This window comes from Athene cunicularia (assembly GCF_003259725.1).
Source record: "Athene cunicularia isolate RWA chromosome 4 unlocalized genomic scaffold, athCun1 chr4_part3, whole genome shotgun sequence".
Taxonomy (NCBI): Eukaryota; Metazoa; Chordata; class Aves; order Strigiformes; family Strigidae; genus Athene; species Athene cunicularia.
In genome coordinates this window covers 12,676,568-12,694,003 of record NW_020799100.1, presented here as the reverse complement: position 1 = coordinate 12,694,003, position 17,436 = coordinate 12,676,568, and the positions used below count along the sequence as shown (strand labels likewise).

Below are 17,436 nucleotides of genomic sequence, written 5' to 3'. Positions count from 1 at the left end.
TCCCCCCCCCCCCAACTAAGTGTTTTCAGTGTTGGGGTTCAGGGGTTTCCCCAAGGATCCCTTTGCCTTGGTCTGGATGGGCAGGACCATGCTTGCCAATCTGGCTCCTTGCCAGATGGGCTTCTTCCTTCCCTACAGAGATGAGAATTTTGGGATGCGACTGGTGCTGCCACCCAGGTTGGGCTGTCCCTGGCTCATAGCTGTGCTGTGGCACACGTGCTGCCTGTCCCTCCCGCCGCGGCCACAGCTGCAGTCAGAGGGGTGGGCAGAACGTGTTCCATGGCAGGCACCTTTCCGAGCTGCTTTGACACCCCTGTGCACCCATGCCGGGTTGGGATAGGGGGTGGGACCATTGCCTGCACCCCAGAGTCTGAGGCAGGTACCTAATTAGCACACAATTAATGAGAGACAGAGTCTAGTGCTGGAGCTGCAGCTCCCAAGAGATAACCGGGTTAGTGGCGGGGCGGTGGGGGTAAGCTGGCCTATTTTTTGGCTGTTGGTGGTAGTTGGGGTGTGGAGGGGGTTCTATAGGACCCTGGCATGTTGGGGGGGCTGGGAAGGGTCAGAACCCCCACTCCCACTGCCCACCCACACTGACTGGAGGGACCCTCGTCCATGGAGCAAGCAGCTTCCCCCATGCCAGAGTGTTGTTCAGCCCCATGGGGACAGGAGTGTGTGAGGATCATTTTGGGATCTGCTGAATCCTTCCTGATCACTGCTCCCTATTCCCAGCGCCCCCCCCCTCCAAATGCCTGTTCCCCCATCCCTTCCTCAAACCTCCCCATCAATCATGTCTCCCCACTCCACACCCCCAGCTTGGCTTTCTCCGGGCTGTAATTGCTGGGGCGCCCCCCGGGGTGCTTTGTGCTGGCTTCAGCACGGAGGCGGCAAGGCCATTGTGCTCGGTGACAATGACAGCTGCCAGGCGCAGGTGCCCCTGCCGGGCTGAATGGCCCCAGAATGGATGGGGTCTTGCTGCCGCCCCCTCCTCCTCCTCCTCCTTCTCCTCCTCACCACGGCTGGGGGCTGCCAGTTGCCTGGGCCAGGTTTTGGGAGTGAAAGGGCAAAGTGTGTGGGGGATGCTGTGCTGCACTCCTGTGCTGGTCTCATTTAGGGCTGGGCATGGAGGGAGGGGGCGATGGCGAAAGAGGGATCACTAGTGCTGGGACAAACCAAGACATCTTAGGTGTTGGTAAATGGTGGTGTGGGGCACATCCTGCCCATGTGCTCTGCTCCTGGTGCTGCTTCGGCACAGGCTCTCCTGGCAGCTGAGTGGAGGTGAGGAATGGTCCAGCAGCTCTGCTGGGTTTGGCTCCAGCTGCAAGGAGCTGCAGTGAGCGACTGGTCCTGGGGTGCTTGCACCAGAACTGGGGGGCTGCAGGCACCAAGGGAGGCACAGGGGGGTGCATGCTAGTGATAGGAGCATTGCCCATGGGGTGGACACAATGTGCACAGCCATGGTGGGCAGGGACATGGCTTGTCTGCCATTTAGAAAGGGATTGTGTTCCCAAATTCCTCATGATGGCGTACATCACAGCCACTCGTTAGGGCTGGGGAACCCACCAACATCCTCCTGGGGGGCTGGGAGTAGTCAGTGGGGTTATTGGTACCCTGAGAAATGAGTGTTCCTGGTCCTTGCTGGAGGCACTGGCCACCCCGCAGGTTCAGGGTGCCCCAGGGATGGCATGAGCGATGCCTGTGGATGTGGGGTTGTTGGGGCAGCTGTGGGGGGCTTGGTAGGGCGGTGCTGCAGAGCCAGGCTGTGGTAGGGGCTGCCCGCTGAGGGCCAGATCCTGGCTAAAAGACAAGGAAAGCAAAGTAGGGCCCCTGGGGCCAGGCCTGGAAACCTCCTTCCTGTAGTGGGAGGATGACACATGGCTCCCAGGCAGCGCAACATCCTGGCTTGACACTAGTGAGGGACTGGAGCATCTCTTATATTGGGAGAAACTGGGAGAGCTGGGACTGTTCAGCCTGGAGAGGAAGCTGGGACTGGGGTTCTTCAGCGATGTGGATAAATATTTGAAAGGGACAGTGCAGCAAAGAGGGAACCGGGTGCTTTTCATTGGTGTCTGCTGATGGGACAATGCGCACAGATGAAAAAATAGGAAATGAAATTGCATCTGAACACAAGAAAACACTTTTTTGACTGTGAGATTGGTCAAATGCTGTCATGGACTAACTGGAGAGGGTGTGGAGTCACCATCCATGGGGATACTTAGAACCACAGGTATCTCCATCATCCTGTGCAGCTCCAGGTGACCCCCTCAGGGCTCCATCCCCAGAGCTCCCCACCAGCCCCAGCCATGCTGTATCCAGGTGGGACCAAAGCCCACTTCCACCCCAGCTGTGTCCCTCATTGCTCCCAGCCCAGCGGCACATGGCCTGCTGGGGGCTGGTGAGGGGTCCGGCTGGTCACTGGGTCGCCTCCTGCAGTGGCACTGTACCACTGGGCACGGTGAGGCTGCCTGGGACCATCCCTGCTGAGGAGGCTGCAGCACAGCCGAGGAGGCTGGGCTTGCTCTCGTTAATCAGGGCTCACCGAGCTGGTGGCTGGGGTGTAAAGATAGCCCCAGTGTCGCCAGCCGGATGTTTGTGAGGTTTCTCAGATGTGCTGCCCTCTCCCCGCACACATTTTCCATTGTGCAACCGCTGCTCTTGCCTGTCAGTGGCTGGGCAGGGTGGGAGAGCTGTGGTGGTGCCTGCTGGTACCCGGGTGTGAGGGGCAGGGGGGACTGTCACGGGGCGGGCTGGCATGGGATGCCTGCCTGTGGGATGCTTAGAGACCAATGTGGCTGTAGATAGGGAAGCACAAGCTCATTTCTAAAAAGCAGCGGAAGGTTGTGACTGCTGGAGGATGAGGTGTAAGGGGGGATCACCCTTCTTCTGGGGGCTCCTTCCCTCATTCTCCTCACTATTAATCCTCTGTCCCCGTTTGATGGCCTGAGCAGTGCCTCATGGCACCATGTAATGGCATGTCAGGACAGGTGCCAGAATCTCCTTTCAAGGATCCCCCCAGCACTGGGAAGGGGGATCTGGGGTCCTTCAATGGCAGCAGATTATATCCTTGGGGAGCGTGGATGCAGTTGAGCCTGCGGGGCTGTGGCATTCCGCGGGTGCTGAGCCCCTGGCTGCCCGGTCCCGGAAGAGCTCTGCCATATCGCAAAGCCTGATAAGGTTTCCAACCGTCTCCAGCCCACAGGGTGCCCAGCAGATGCTGGTGACCCTGTGGCTGAGCTGTTTGCAGGGCTGGCTGCCGGCACTTTCCTGCTGTGCTGGCATCTGTTGGCTCAGGGTGGGGGATGATCTCTGAGCCAGCCGGACCCTGGCACGTGCTTGGTGGGCTACTACGTTTGGACGAGAGTGGCTGCCTGGGATGATGCTGGTGCAATGCAGGTTGGTGCATTGGTGGGTGTTCGGTCCCCTCTCCTCCTCCCTGGGCAAGGCATCGTGTTGCCATGGGGCCAAGCAGATCCCATCAGGAGTGGTGTAGGGCTGCAAACCATGTGGACAACCAGTGTGGTGTCCACTAGCCATATGTGCCAGCATTCCCGAGTAACAGCCTTCCTGGCTTTTCTCCATCAGCTCCTTCACTGTCCAAGCTGATTCCAGCAGGAAAACCCTTCTGCCCAGCTGTGGTCAAACCTGGCTGCACTATGGGCTCCTCCCGGGGATGGTGGTGGCAGAGCTGGGAGAGTGGAGTGGAGGTTCTAAGCAGCATCCTGGGGCTCAGCCTTAGGGCCGAGGGAGCAGCTGGCATTTTGGGGTGCACCCTGGCCTGGAAGAAGCCCTGTTGGGGTACACTCCCAGAGGGAGGTGAGCTACCCCAGGCTGCGCTTCAAGCCCCCTTGCCTGTCCTCACCACACAGCCAGCTTGCAGCATGATGACTCGTGGGGACCAGCTCGGTCCTGGTGGGGTGCATTGCTGGTGGCTGGCCAGCCTCCCGCAGCTATTTTTAGCTGCATCCCCTCTGAGGCCCCTGTGCCGTTCGCCCTCCACCAGCTCTTGCTGAGCTGGAGATGGCAGTTTCTTCACAAACCCTGGGTGGTTTCGTTCTTGCCTTCTGCACTCTGCCTCTCTGGGACCCCTCCCCCCAGTCCCAGTTACATCCCACACGGTGCTGAGCCCCCCGGGCTGGAGAGAGCAGGGAGGGTCCGTGAGATGGGGCAAGGGAGGGCAGGGGCAGAGCCCCACGGAGGGGAGCTGGCCTTGGGCTAGTAGCGGGGCATGTTGCACATGGCTCTGGGCATTGGCATGCCATGTCGCCACCTCTGTTGCTGGGATGGAGCCAGTGCTGTCTTGGCTGTGGCTTCCTGCAGCGCTGGCTGGGGCTTACTGGCCAGAAAATCTGCAGTTGGGGTGAGCAGAGGGGCTAGGGCTCGTCTGGGGTGCGAGTGGCACGCTGTGCTCAGGGCTGTGCAGCCGCCAGCGCAGAGCTCCCACCGCAGTGGCTGTGGGTTGTCAGTGTCCCGGAAAGCTCTCCAGGAGGAAGAGGCAGCCCCTACCCTGTGCTGCGGGTGTGCAGCTCCTGCTCCTGGGAGCTATAGAGTAGCTCATAGCCACTTGCTATAGGGGGTTGTATTATTGTGCTGACCCTGGAACCCGGGTTGAGGCTGCAGGGCAGCCAGCACGGCGGGTGTGATGCCACCCTGACACGTCCCACCCACTGTTCACCCCGAGTGCTGTCCTTTGCCTTCCCCACCCCTTTCCTGTTTGCGAAGGGGAAACGGCGGGTTTGCTCAACACTGTCCACTGCGGCGCGGCTTCCCACCGTGTGGCTGGGTCTGCTGGTGGCCTTGGCTATCAGGTGCCACCCAGGTCTCCCTTGCTGGCTGTTGCAGCCAGGGCTCAGGGCCACCATCTCCTCTGTGTGCTCTCACAGCCGAGATGCTGGGGAGGGGACGTGGTGGGTCCCTGGGTGCTGGCACCGGGGACACCAGGCCTCTTTGAACCTGTACTGACACTTGCAGGCAGCATGGGGACCAACTGCAGCCGTACCCTGCACCAGTCCTGGGGAGGGGTAAATGTAGATTTGGAGTGATAAAGGCTTATAAAGCCTCTGAACTCAGGACTGCAAGCTGGAAGAGAGCCAGGGACATCCTGGTGCGTACCCTGGGGTGCTTGGGGAGGGGTCAGATGTTTGGGGGAGCTGAGGCTCGGGCAGCAGGCGGGATTTTGGATTCTTTGTGACCTTGAAGGCTCCTACTACTCTTGGTGGTCTGACTGTCTCGTCCAGAGCCGTGGGGCAGTGGGTTAACACTGAGGTGAGGGGCCGGTGTGTTTGTAGGCTGGCAGGTGCCTGAGTGCCACCTCTTGCCGCACACAGGCTGGGCACAGGAGTGCGGAGCCCCGGGGCTTTGTCTGTCTCGCGATGCCCTCAGTGCCCAGTGCTAATTCGCCGTTAAATGTGCCTTGTCGTCATGTGCTGGGATCTGATACAACCGCTGTTGCGGCTAATTGCAGAGGAGCAGCTGAATGGGGCTGCCGGCGGTGTTTAAAGAAGATACAATCAAAGATTAGGCAGTGCCAGAGCATCTCTGCCACCCCACTCGGCACAGGCTCGTAGCCGCATTGCAAACACTAATTAATTGGGCCTTGTAAACACCGCTGCGAGGAGGGTAAATATTGGCAGGTGCTGTGGATCGGGGAGGGCAGAGGACGGGCAGCCAGGCTGCAGGGATGTGCTGCGCTGCAGGGGGATGCTCTGCCTGCCGCGGGCTGCCCTTGGCCCCAGGTTGTCCCTGCCGGGGGCTGTGGGGGCTGGGCAGGGCTGGCCGCATCCTGGCCATCTACTCCCCAGCCCAGCAAAAAGGCTGGGGCCACAGTGCCCAGGTAATGCCACCTCCAAGACGCAGTCCTGGTGGCTTTGGGGCATTGGTCTCCCCTCCAAGGGAGCTCTTATGGCCCCAGCTCTGCCCTTGGCTTCCAGGGAGCTGCAGCAGGTCGTAGCTTTTCCAGGCACTTCTCTGGGGTTGGGGAGGAAGCGACTGGCAGCGGTGGCTCTGTGCTGCTGGAGACCAACTGCTAACACTGCTGTGCCCAGCAGCATCCTCCCAAATCACATAAAGTGCCCAATGCCCAGGGTATGGTGGGTGATGGACATTATTACCTCTGCTACATCCAGCACAGTGTGAACCCTAGAATATCCCATCTGTGCTCTGGGCACCACTTAGCTCCTGGGGACCCAGGGACTGGTGTCACCAGAGGGTCGGGGGTGGCTTTGGGAGTCCTGTGGACTGTGGGAGCTCATGACCCTGTGGTTTCTGCAGAAGAGTGTGAAGGAGGGGCTGTTGCTGAAGCAGACGAGCTCCTTCCAGAGGTGGAAGAGGAGATACTTCAAGCTGCGGGGCAGGACGCTCTATTATGCCAAGGATGCCAAGGTAGGCTGGGGGGGTCTTCCAGCATGCTCAGCCTGGGGAGCCTTGAGCCTACGAGCCCAGGGAGGAGCCTGAAATCCCTGCCTGGTGGACTGGGGCTCTGGTTTCTCCCCCACAGTCCCTGATCTTTGACGAGGTGGACCTGTCTGATGCTAGCGTGGCCGAAACCAGCACCAAGAACATCAACAACAGTTTCACGGTGAGGGAGGTGTGGGGCTACTCGCCGTGCCCTTCCACCTCAGCACCTTGTGGGGAGGCACCGCAGACCCCCCTCTCCCCACAGAGCCGTGGGGCACCCCGCAGCGTGGCCTTGTGCTGCTGGAGGGAGCACCAGTGGCGGTGTGCCAGGGTTTGCTGGGGGCTGCTCTTCCTGGGGCTGGCTGGCTGTGGGGTGGCCTTGCAAGGGGACACGGGGCCGGTGGCTGTCACAGGTGATCACGCCATTCCGGAAGCTCATCCTATGTGCGGAGAACCGGAAGGAGATGGAGGACTGGATCAGTGCCCTGAAATCTGTCCAGAAGTGGGAGATCCATGAGGTGATGTGGGCAGGGGGCTGTGCGGGTGCTCTTCTGACCATGGGTGCCCCTCAGGAGCTGGGGGTGCCTTTGGCTGCCGGACAGGAGCTGCTGGCCTTGGCACAGCCCCGCGGGAAGGACGGGAGCTGGGAATGGGGCTGGGAGGACTCAGGGGGGGCTAGGAGGGAGGGAATGCTAGCTGGAGGTCTCAGGGGACTGACGAGGCAGGGCTGTGCCCCCCAGCAGGCCACGCAGTTCAACATGGAGCACTTCTCGGGCATGCACAACTGGTACGCCTGCTCCCACGCGCGCCCCACTTTCTGCAACGTGTGCCGTGAAGCCCTCCCGGGGGTCACGTCCCACGGCCTCTCCTGCGAAGGTCAGTGCTGGGGTCCTGCTGGAGAGGGTGGGCTGGGGTGGGCCTGGGGTGAGGGACCATCTCCAAGGCTGGCCTGGAGCAGGAGGGATGCAGGGTGATGCCCACCAGCTGCTGTCACCAGCTGCGGTGGGGTTGGGGACCAGGGCTGTGCATCCCATGGGGACTGTCCTTGCTCCTCACCTGCTCCCCCCCACGCAGTCTGCAAGTTCAAGGCACACAAGCGCTGCGCCGTCAGAGCCACCAACAACTGCAAGTGGACAACCCTGGCCTCCATCGGCACCGAAATCATCGAGGATGAGGATGGGGTGAGCAGAGGAGTCCCTGCAGGGGACCCTAGCAGAACAGAGCCACCAGCGAAGCTGGTCTTGGTGTGCCCAAATCAGGAGTGGGGGGGACCCTGGCACGTAGCTGTCCCCTGCACGGCATGGCCTCCGGGCTTGGCTGTGTGGGAACGTGGCCTGGGGACACCTCCTCCGTCACCTGGCATCAGGATCCCTTATTGCTCTCCAAGTGGGGCCACCTCCATACATTTGCTGGGGACACCCCTGCCCTGCCCCATGTGCTGGCAGCTGCAAGGACCCAGGCAGCCAGGGACGACAGGGCACAGGAGGGGTCCTGGGGCTGTCTTGCCATATTGTGGGGTATCATCCCCTGTCCGCCTCATTCTGTGGTGCCTGGGGAAGGCGGTGGCCTGTGTCACTGTTCCTCAAGTGTGCAGGGGCAGCAGGGGTGGTGTGTTGTTGGCGAGTGCCCATCTCTGCAGGTGGCCATGCCCCACCAGTGGCTGGAGGGGAACCTGCCCGTCAGTGCGCGCTGTGCTGTCTGTGACAGGACCTGCGGCAGCGTCCGGAGGCTGCAGGACTGGCGGTGTCTCTGGTGCAAGGCCATCGTAAGGACATGTCTGTCCCTGCCCATCCTCCCCCCCAGGCACAGACAGCACTGCCCCTTCTGGCTGCATTGCTGGTGAAACTGAGGCTGGGGGCTTTGGTGCTGTGTCCTCTACCTTTGCTTATGCACATGTCCCTGTGTCCCCAGGTTCACAGCGCCTGCAAGGAGCTCTTCGGCAAGAGGTGCCCCCTGGGCCAGTACAAAGTGTCAATCATCCCACCAACTGCCTTGAACAGCATTGATTCGGATGGTGAGTCATGGAGGGGACAGCGCTGGGCTGCGGGTTGGGAGAAAAGGGTGTTTGGGACAGGGCTCTGAGCTCTCAGAGCTCCCCTGCAAGCTTTGATTTGTCACACTGTGCCTGCTTTCCTGCGGGGCACCAGGAACACCACCATCAGTAGGCTCCAGAGACAACGCTCCTCCCAACCACACCCTTGGTTGAAGGCTGCTTATTGTCTTGTGTTCTGCCCCAGCACAGCGGCTGTGCCATACTTTGGGGTGGCACTTCTTCCCCATGTGTGGTTTCAGTTGTTCCTGCCGGGCTGCCTCTCGCAGTGGCCCTGGTCATGGTCCCTCTGTGCTGGGGTCAGTGGCACCAGCTCTAAACCCCTCACTTGGGGTGCCCTCCATTGCACCCTAGTGGTTCAGCACCTTTCAGGGCAGGATGAGGCCCTTGCTTGGGGTATTTTTCAGTGTCTAAAACTTAGCTGTTTTTTTGGTAGTGCAGAGCACAGCTTCCCCTGCCCCAGCGTGGATGGCTGTGGGGTGCTGGGAGGAGAAGCAATGCGCAGCCTGGGGGGACCCCTCCTGCTGTCTCCCTCACCCTCTCCGGAGGGGCCCAGCTGGCCTCTGCCAAACAAAATCTGTTCTTCTCCTCCGGATATTTCTTTCCTCGTTCTTTAATGATTTTCACCACTCGGCTCAGCCGGTGGCTCATCTGCTTCTTGTTACTCATCGGGATGCTGTCAGGGTAACCATCACGCGGCTTCTCCTCCGGCTTCAGAGCCACGGCTGCTCGCGGCTGGCTCCCTGGTAGCATCTCTGCCCTGTCCCTCTCACAGCAGCCCAGTCGACCAAGGCCGGCACGGCTGCAGGGCCGGCAGCTGTGACTGCTGCTGAGCCCGACTGGGCTCTATTACTGTGGGAAGGAGCTTGGTGAGGCCTCAGCCTCCTTCCTCCTGCCGTGTTGTCCCCCCATGTGTGTACGGGTGCCGCTGGCAGCGGGCTCTTCTGCAGCAGCCCACGCTCTGACTCAGCAGCCCCCGGTGTTTTGCTTTGCTGATCCACTCCACTCAGCCAGGTTGGGAGTGGGGATCAAGCGATGCCCAGACTGGGTGGTGGTGAGCTATGGGGATGCTGCTCCCCATGCAGTGGAGGCACTGGGGCTCCCAGTTGCACCCCGCAGGGCTCTGGGTGCAATGGCTGTGGGGCCAATGCCAGTGGCAGCAAGGGCTGATGCTTCCTCTGCCGCAGCATCACCGGGTCTGCCAAGGGAAGGAGCCAGCGGGCACTGGCCCGTGGCCTGGGGACCAGGATGGCCAAGATGTGCCTGAGGCGGGTGCGGGCTGTGGGCCAGCTATCGATCCGCCTCTGCCTTGGGCACATTTCATTCTCCATCTCATTTCTTTAAAAGCACAGTTTTGGCTGCCAAGCCTCCCAAGGCTTCTGCATCATTTGCACCCACCCTGCCAGAGCCCTGGTAGGAGCAGGTGGCAGAGCTGGGGGTGACAGCTGGGGGTGGTCATGCCGGTTGCCAGTGCCACCTCTGGGAGCACCTCCAGGTGAGAGTGTGCCCTGTTCCCATGTGGTTTTGCTGGGTCCGTCACAGCAGGGCTGTTGGCACAGTGAGGAACTGACCCTCCTGTGCGCCCACCACTGCTGCCCCTTTGGAGTGGCAGGCCAGGGACACGAGTCAGCCCTGTGACACACTTTGTGCCTGCAGGGAGAGTGATTGAGCAGAAACCTAAATTGGATCTGCCCTGGTGCTAGTCTTGCCCATCCTTATCCCCATCCCACCCCATCCCCATCCCCACTGCCATCTCTTACTCTTCCTCCCACACCTCACCATCCCCTGGGCACCCCGATCACTGTCCCTCCTGCCTGGCACCAGCACCCTGTGGGTCCGGTACAGCACAGTCAGTGTCCACATGGCCTCTGCTCTCTCAAGGTGTTTCCATCAGTGTCCTTGGGGGGTGGGAGCTGGGGCTAGGAGCTCATGTGCCTGGGCTCGCTGCAGGTTTTTGGAAGGCCACCTGCCCTTCGACCTGCTCCAGCCCTCTTCTGGCCTTTGTCAACTCCAAGAGCGGTGACAACCAGGGTGTCAAGTTTCTGCGCAAGTTCAAGCAGTTCCTCAACCCGGCCCAAGTCTTTGACCTCATGAATGGGGGCCCGCACCTGGGGTAAGTGCTGGCCTGGGCACACTGGGGTGGCCCTGGCAGGGGCCTGGCACAGCCCCCAGCCCCTCTCTCCTGTCCCCACCCCAGGCTGCGCCTCTTCCAGAAGTTCTCCACCTTCCGGATCCTGGTGTGCGGGGGGGACGGCAGCGTGGGCTGGGTGCTCTCCGAGATCGACGCCCTTGGCCTCCACAAGCAAGTGAGCGGGAGTGCCTGGCATCGCTGGCGCAGGCTGGCACCATCCCCAGTGCCGGCACCTGCCGCAGCTGGGAGCTCCCCCGTGTGCCCCAGGGTGCTATGAGCAATGGGCACGGCAGGGTTGGGGCTGTCATGGGTGCCCTTGGGTGCTGCTCTGAGACCCCCTGCCCCGTCCCACTCCCGCAGTGCCAGCTGGGTGTCCTGCCTCTGGGGACCGGCAATGACCTGGCGCGGGTGCTCGGCTGGGGCAGCTTGTGTGATGATGACACGCAGCTGCTGCAGATCCTGGAGAAGCTGGAAAGGGCAACCACCAAGATGTTGGACCGGTGAGCGTGGCACAGGACACGTGCCTCTCTGCTCCCCTCCAGCCTCAACACCTCTCAGGCAGCCTGTCCTTGTCCCCTGCCCACGTGTCCCTGTGCCGGGGTGCCAGGAGGGGGCAGGCAGCCATGGTCTCTGCTTGGCAGGTGGAGTGTGCTGACCTACGAGGCCCCCAAGCAGTCCCCCCCAGCCCTGAAGGAGGAGGAGAACGGGGACTCCAACATCCAGGTGGGCACTACTGGGGGCCGAGGGCTTGAGATGTGGGAGGGCATGCTGCGGGGGAGGAGGTTCCCATTTACCCCATCAGATGATCTGGGGACATGCAGGGTGGGATTGCACAGGGAGGATTCATGCTGGGGGTGCCTGGGGAATGGGGCTGCGAGGGGGCTGGCAGCCAGCTGCCTGAAATGAAATGAGTCTGCTCAGTGTCAGCCTGGCATGTGCACTTGGGAGCAGTCAGCAGGGTGAGGTAGAGCTGGCCTACTACTAGCAGGCTATTTTGGAGTCCTCCGGATGCTCCCCTCAACCTCTTGCCTCAGTTTCCCTCCTGCTGTGGCTGAGCATCCCTTCTGCCCTGTGGCATAGGCATGACTGCCCTCAGGGCTGGGGGACCTGGCTGAGGAGGGCTGTTCACTCCTGGTCCAGGGCTGGCCAGGCAAGGCTCTATCCTGGAGTGGGGCACACGTCAGGGTGTCACAGCTCCAGCTGTCACCCCCTGTCCCTGCCCAGGCCCAGATCTCCCACTACGCCGACTCTGTTGCCTTCCACCTGGCCAAGATCCTGGAGTCAGACAAGCACTCGGTGGTGATCTCCTCTGCAAAGTAAGGACGGGGCTGGTGATGGGGGTGCTGGAGCCCCCCTGCTGGGCTGGGGTCATGTCCCCAGGGGTGCTGAGCTCCCCCCGCCCCCCGCCAGGGTCTCCCCTGTCTGGCCACGAGCAGCTGCCAGTTGTGGGGGTACCTGGCAGATAACGCTGGCACTGCCCCTCCAGTGCAGGGGTGTGTTATCCCAGCAGCCTCTCCAGCTGGCATCTGTGCCCAGCTGGTTATGCCATGCCCCTCTCCACCCATCTGTGGCTTTCCTTGGCAGGTTCCTCTGTGGCACCGTCAACGACTTTGTGGCTGAAGTCGGTCGGGCTTACAAGAGGGCAACAGAGAACAAGCAGGAGGCCGAGCTGATGGCACGGAAAGTGAGTTGCAGGGGAGCCAGAGGGCTGGGGTGTGCTGGGTGGCACAGCTCCCGGGCAGTGGAGGGGCTCACGGGGTCTGCTCTGATGGCCTGTGCCTGTGCTGTGTATGCAGCAGGGTGTGCTGTGCTTGGGGTGCTCAGGCACACATGGGGTGCCCAGGAATGGGGTACTTGGGGGTGGCCAGGCAAGCATGGGGTGTCTAGGCACACGGCGTGCCCAGGGAAACATGGGGTCCCCAGTCAGGGAGTGCCTAGGCAGATGGGGTGCCCTTGCACTTGGGTTCCCCAGGCACTACGGGTGCCCAAGCGAGCACAGGGCAGTTAGGAGCACAGCACTTAGGGAAGCACCCAGCGCTGGTGGGGGGGGGGGCTGCAGCTTGCGCCAGGGTGCTGAGCGTGCTGGGCGTCCCACAGTGTGCCATGCTGAATGAGAAGCTGGACTCGCTGGTGCGGGAGCTGAACGAGGAGGCTCAGGCCATCGTGGTCCCCGAGGGAATGGCACAGGCCACCCCTGCTGACACCAAGGACCAGGAGAAAGGTGGCAGCTTCAACCCAAGCCCTGTGCCTCGCATCTTCAAATCCAAGGAGCAGCTCATGCTGCGGGCAAACAGCCTGAAGAAAGCCCTGCGGCAAATCATTGAGCAGGCGGAGAAAGGTGAGGGGGTGGCAGGGGCTGGCAGCTTGCGTGGCACTGCGCAGCCTGGCATGGGCTGCGGAGCCACCGCAGGATGGTGCTGGACCCATGTCTTGGTTTCCCCATCCGAATGCTCGGGGTGGCAGCAGTGCTGTGCAGTCCAAGGGGACCAGCCCTTCTCTGATGCTTGGTGTGGCTGAGGGAGGTCCCCAACATGGGACAGAGGTGCCACCCTCAGCCCCGCCTGGCACAAGACCACAGGGCTGACCCGGGGAGGAGGCACAGGGCCATGGAGCTGCACAGACTCGCTGTCATGCCCCTCTTTGCATCCAGCTGTGGATGAGCAGAACAAGCAGACTCAAGCCTACCGGGGCAGTGCGGGCCCCAGCAAGAAGGACAGTTCAGAGGAGCTCAACAAGGAGGAGGAGAGGCTCAGTAAGATGCCAATGGTGCATGTGGCTTTTCGAGGGGGCATGGGGATGAGCCATGGGATGGGCTAAGGGTAAGAGCCAGTTCAGCAGCTGCCTCTTCTCCCCCCCCGGCCAGGCTCCCGGCAGGAGACGGTGACCTCCGCATCTTCCTCCATCATCCTGGACCGGCCGGACACCTTTGGCAGCTTGCAGTTCCCTGAAGACCCCAGTGCCCTGTGAGTTTGGGGTCCTGCCTGCCCCAGGGACCCTGGCCCACCCTTGCTGCTCATCACAGAGCAGAAGCAGAGCTGGGGCCATGCTGCCTCTTGGAGATGGCTGTTGGGTCATTCTCTGCCCACTGCTGTGGCATCCCTGGTGCCCAGCCCTCCCTGCAGTGCCCACGCTGGGGAAGCCTGCGTGTGCCTTGTGCAGGATTTCTTGCTTCCAGCCTCTTGGCCAACACTGTGCTCATGCTGGGAGCTCGGGAGCTCTCCCCCCGGCCCAGTGCAGGCAGGTCCTGGGTGTGACACAGGGGACTGAGGGGGCTCCAGTCATTGTTCTGGGCTTGGGTCAGGCATCCCAATGTCAACCCCTCCAGGAGCTCCCACTGCAGCTCTGGCGGGTTTTATGCCCCATCGCCCAGTGCCAGTCCAGTGGTTGCCTGTGTGCAGCTGCCTCCCAACCCACCTGCCCTGTCTGCTACTTTCAGCCACTTCTCAGAGAAATGTGTCATGAATAATTACTTTGGCATCGGCCTGGATGCGAAGATCTCCCTGGAGTTCAACAACAAACGGGATGAGCACCCCAAGAAGTGCAGGTTGGCTGAACCACCCCCCAGATTCCCCAGGAAAAACATGTACCACCCCTGGTTCTCTGATGCCTGCACCAGGAGGGACCATCAGGATGCTGGGAGCCATGGGGTCAGCTTGGGGCTGCCATACCTGGCTGGAGACCCCTTCCTGTAGCAGGATTTCCACCTGCATGCAATGCTGCAGTGTTGGGATGAGCACCTCTGGGTGGGTGGCAGATTGCAAACACTCCCAGGAAGGGGGAGCGTTGCTGCGAGCTCTGGCTGCTGACGACCCCCAGGTGTCATCAGCACGGGAGGACTTGGTGGGATTTACCCGCGCTGCACCAGGACAGAGGAGAGATTCCCATGCTGGCGTGGAAGGGTGCACGTCTGGGTGCCACATGCTGCAGCCTGCATCTCCTGGGAGGCAGTGGGCAGCCCCCCCAGTTCTGGGATTGGGGAAACTGAGGCAGGCTGAGGGCCAGCAGTCCAAGCCAGCTGGGTCAGCCCCGTGCCCCAGGGATGGCACAGCCTGCAGCAGCCCCTCTCACCTCTCCTGTATCACCCTGCAGCAGCCGCACCAAGAACATGATGTGGTACGGGGTGCTGGGCACAAAGGAGCTCCTGCAGCGCACCTACAAGAACCTGGAGCAGCGGGTGCAGCTGGAGGTATTGAACTGAGGGGTTGGGACAGGGATAGGGCAGGGGGCAGCAGCACAGTGGCCCCCCAGGCTCAGTCCTCTCTTGCAGTGCGATGGGGTACCCATCTCGCTGCCCAGCTTGCAGGGCATCGCTGTCCTCAACATCCCGAGCTATGCTGGGGGCATCAACTTCTGGGGAGGCACCAAGGAGGACAATGTGAGTGCCAGCACCATGGGGTGGGGAGAGGGACCCAATATCCTTCCTGTGGTCCCAGGGACACCCTGGGTGTCCCTGACTTGGGCACACATGGGGGAAAAAAGCTGGGTCCCAAAACAAGCCCAGTTTGGGGGTCTCATTTGTATTGCTCTTCTACAGAACTTTGGGGCTCCATCTTTTGATGACAAGAAGCTGGAGGTGGTGGCCGTCTTTGGCAGCATCCAGATGGCTGTGTCACGGGTCATCAACCTCCAGCACCATCGCATCGCTCAGGTAGGGCCAAGGGACCCTGCACGACCCTGTGTGGTGCTGGAAAGCTTTTGGAGTGCTGGTGGAGCCTGGGGTGGTGTGGCTCACCTGAGCTCCTGGCTGGCACTGGCACGGCACTGGGAGGCTTTTCAGCCCCCCAGCACAGCAGCTGAAGCCCGAGGCGCAGTGCCAGCTGCGATGCCAACCCTGGGCTGTCCACCTCACAGTGCCGTGTGGTGAAGATCACCATCCGGGGGGATGAGGGCGTCCCTGTACAGGTAGATGGAGAAGCCTGGATCCAGCCACCTGGTGTCATCAAGATCCAGCACAAGAACCGAGCCCAGATGCTGACGAGGGACCGGGTGAGCTTGGGGGTGCACAGCTTGTGTAGCGGGGCTGCGCTGGGGCACAGGGAGGTGTGACAGGCTGAGGGCGGGGCTGTCTCTGTTCCCCACAGGCATTTGAAAGCACCCTCAAGTCCTGGGAGGACAAGCAGAAGGGGGAGAGCTATCGAGCAGCTGCCCGGCCACGGCTCAGCTCCCAGCAGTCCATGGAGTACCTGACCGAGGAGGAGAGCGGCCTCTTGCAGCAGGCCTCTCGGGTCGCCGAGACCCTTATCACCAGGTCAGGCTGTGGGATGGGGGATGTGGGGGCACGGTGTGGGGGAGCTTCGCTGCGGCCACCCAGAGCTACAGTGGTTTCCTAGTCCCGTGCTGCCCATCCAGCCCGGGGGAGCCCCGGCAGCGCCCTGGCAGCTCCAGCCCCTCTTGGTTGCAGGATCCATGAGGCAGCCAAGGCTCACAAAGCTGTGGAGCAGGAGCTGGCACACGCTGTCAACACCAGCTCCCTGGCACTTAGTGAAGCCCTCTCCAACAAAGCTGCTGGCACCTCAGAGGTGAGCTAGGGCTGCGGGGTAAGGCAGCCTTCACCCAGCTACTCCAGGGCCATGCTGCTCAAGGGGTCACCCCTCCATACTCCCCAGTTTCTCACCAGGAACGCAGCTGTGGAGGTGGTGCTGAGCATCAAGGAGCTGTATGCTGAGACCAGGGCATTCCTGGAAGGAAAGGCGGTAAGCGGTGGGGGGGCTGGAGAGAACCACGAGCCCCCTAGTGGAGGGGCCCATGCCCTTGGCTGGCACCTCTGAGTGTGGCAGCAGGACTGGGGATGGTCCCTGTCCCCCACAGCTGGACTCACCCCAGGAGGAGGAGGCACTGCATGGACCCCTGGGCGTGCTGGGCCAGGAGCTGCAGAGACTGCTGGACATCCACTGGCTGGGACCCATTGCCCACCCTGCTGAGGAGGTGGGTGCACAGGGACCGAGATGGGGTGGGGACATAGCCCACTGGGTGGCCCAAGGGGGGCTGTAGCACCCCATTCAGCCTGGCTTCTTACAGGAAAGCGCTGGCAGTGCCAACAAAGGCAGCTTCAAGCTTCGCCTCAATATCCCCAAGCCCAGGAAGGACAAGGACAAGGTGCAAAAGCAGAGGACCAACAACACACTCCCAGGTAAAGCAGGCAGTGTACCAGGGAGGGAGAAGGGCGCAACCCATACTGCCCTATCCATCAGCATCCTGGGCATGCTGTGGAGCGACCCGCTGGGAGGGGGACAGGGCATGTCCTGGCTGCTTGGGGATGTCACCTTTGTCACCAACAGCCCTATAGAGCTTAATTTTTCTGCTAATGGACATGCAGAGCCCCCTGGCCCTGTAACTCCACTACCACTGCAAGGGGGAGAAGGGGGCTATGGTACAACTCAGCCCTTTGGGTAAGTCCTTGCCCCAGGGCTAGAGGGTCTTGTCAAGGGGGAGAAGCTCGAATGTTCTGTAAGTAAGCTAAGGAGAGGAGAAACCTTTCCAGCCTGAGCCTGCTGTGGCCTCTGGCACTGACAGAGCTGGGGTTGGGAAGGGAGGATGCTGGCTGCAGCCTGCCCCTGCCCTCAGCTGCCTGCTGCCTGCCCTTGCTGCATCTGGCTGCCTCCACAGGGGCCCAGTCCACCTCTGTGGTTTTCCTCCCTGCTAGCAGACAAATGGGGCTCCGAGGAGGTGGCAGCTTGGCTGGAAGTGCTCGGTTTAGGGGAATACAGAGACATTTTTGTCCGGCATGACATCCAGGGCTCTGAGTTGATCCTGCTGGAGAGGAGAGACCTGAAGGTACAGCCCTCCTTGTGCCCTGAGGGACCCATGGCCCTGGGGAACACGGTGTCCTTCATCCCTCTTCTCACCATCCCTCGTGAAGGGG

General features: G+C 61.6%; 1 protein-coding gene across 1 annotated transcript in view; it reads left to right on the top strand.

The window, feature by feature from the left end:
* LOC113480173 (diacylglycerol kinase delta-like) overlaps positions 1-17,436 on the top strand; it is a 38,866-nt gene that overhangs the window by 21,303 nt on the left and 127 nt on the right. Inside the window, exons 3-29 of the mRNA XM_026848795.1 lie at positions 6,268-6,378; positions 6,494-6,574; positions 6,807-6,911; positions 7,137-7,269; positions 7,468-7,574; positions 8,033-8,158; positions 8,305-8,407; positions 10,394-10,556; positions 10,641-10,749; positions 10,935-11,074; positions 11,216-11,297; positions 11,799-11,890; positions 12,159-12,258; positions 12,672-12,912; positions 13,225-13,326; positions 13,438-13,537; positions 14,011-14,118; positions 14,664-14,760; positions 14,842-14,949; positions 15,109-15,222; positions 15,426-15,560; positions 15,656-15,822; positions 15,976-16,093; positions 16,181-16,267; positions 16,383-16,499; positions 16,593-16,704; positions 17,218-17,427. Of these exons, the coding sequence (XP_026704596.1) occupies positions 6,268-6,378; positions 6,494-6,574; positions 6,807-6,911; positions 7,137-7,269; positions 7,468-7,574; positions 8,033-8,158; positions 8,305-8,407; positions 10,394-10,556; positions 10,641-10,749; positions 10,935-11,074; positions 11,216-11,297; positions 11,799-11,890; positions 12,159-12,258; positions 12,672-12,912; positions 13,225-13,326; positions 13,438-13,537; positions 14,011-14,118; positions 14,664-14,760; positions 14,842-14,949; positions 15,109-15,222; positions 15,426-15,560; positions 15,656-15,822; positions 15,976-16,093; positions 16,181-16,267; positions 16,383-16,499; positions 16,593-16,704; positions 17,218-17,427 (3,268 nt within the window). The remainder of the gene's footprint in view (positions 1-6,267; positions 6,379-6,493; positions 6,575-6,806; positions 6,912-7,136; positions 7,270-7,467; positions 7,575-8,032; positions 8,159-8,304; positions 8,408-10,393; positions 10,557-10,640; positions 10,750-10,934; positions 11,075-11,215; positions 11,298-11,798; positions 11,891-12,158; positions 12,259-12,671; positions 12,913-13,224; positions 13,327-13,437; positions 13,538-14,010; positions 14,119-14,663; positions 14,761-14,841; positions 14,950-15,108; positions 15,223-15,425; positions 15,561-15,655; positions 15,823-15,975; positions 16,094-16,180; positions 16,268-16,382; positions 16,500-16,592; positions 16,705-17,217; positions 17,428-17,436) is intronic.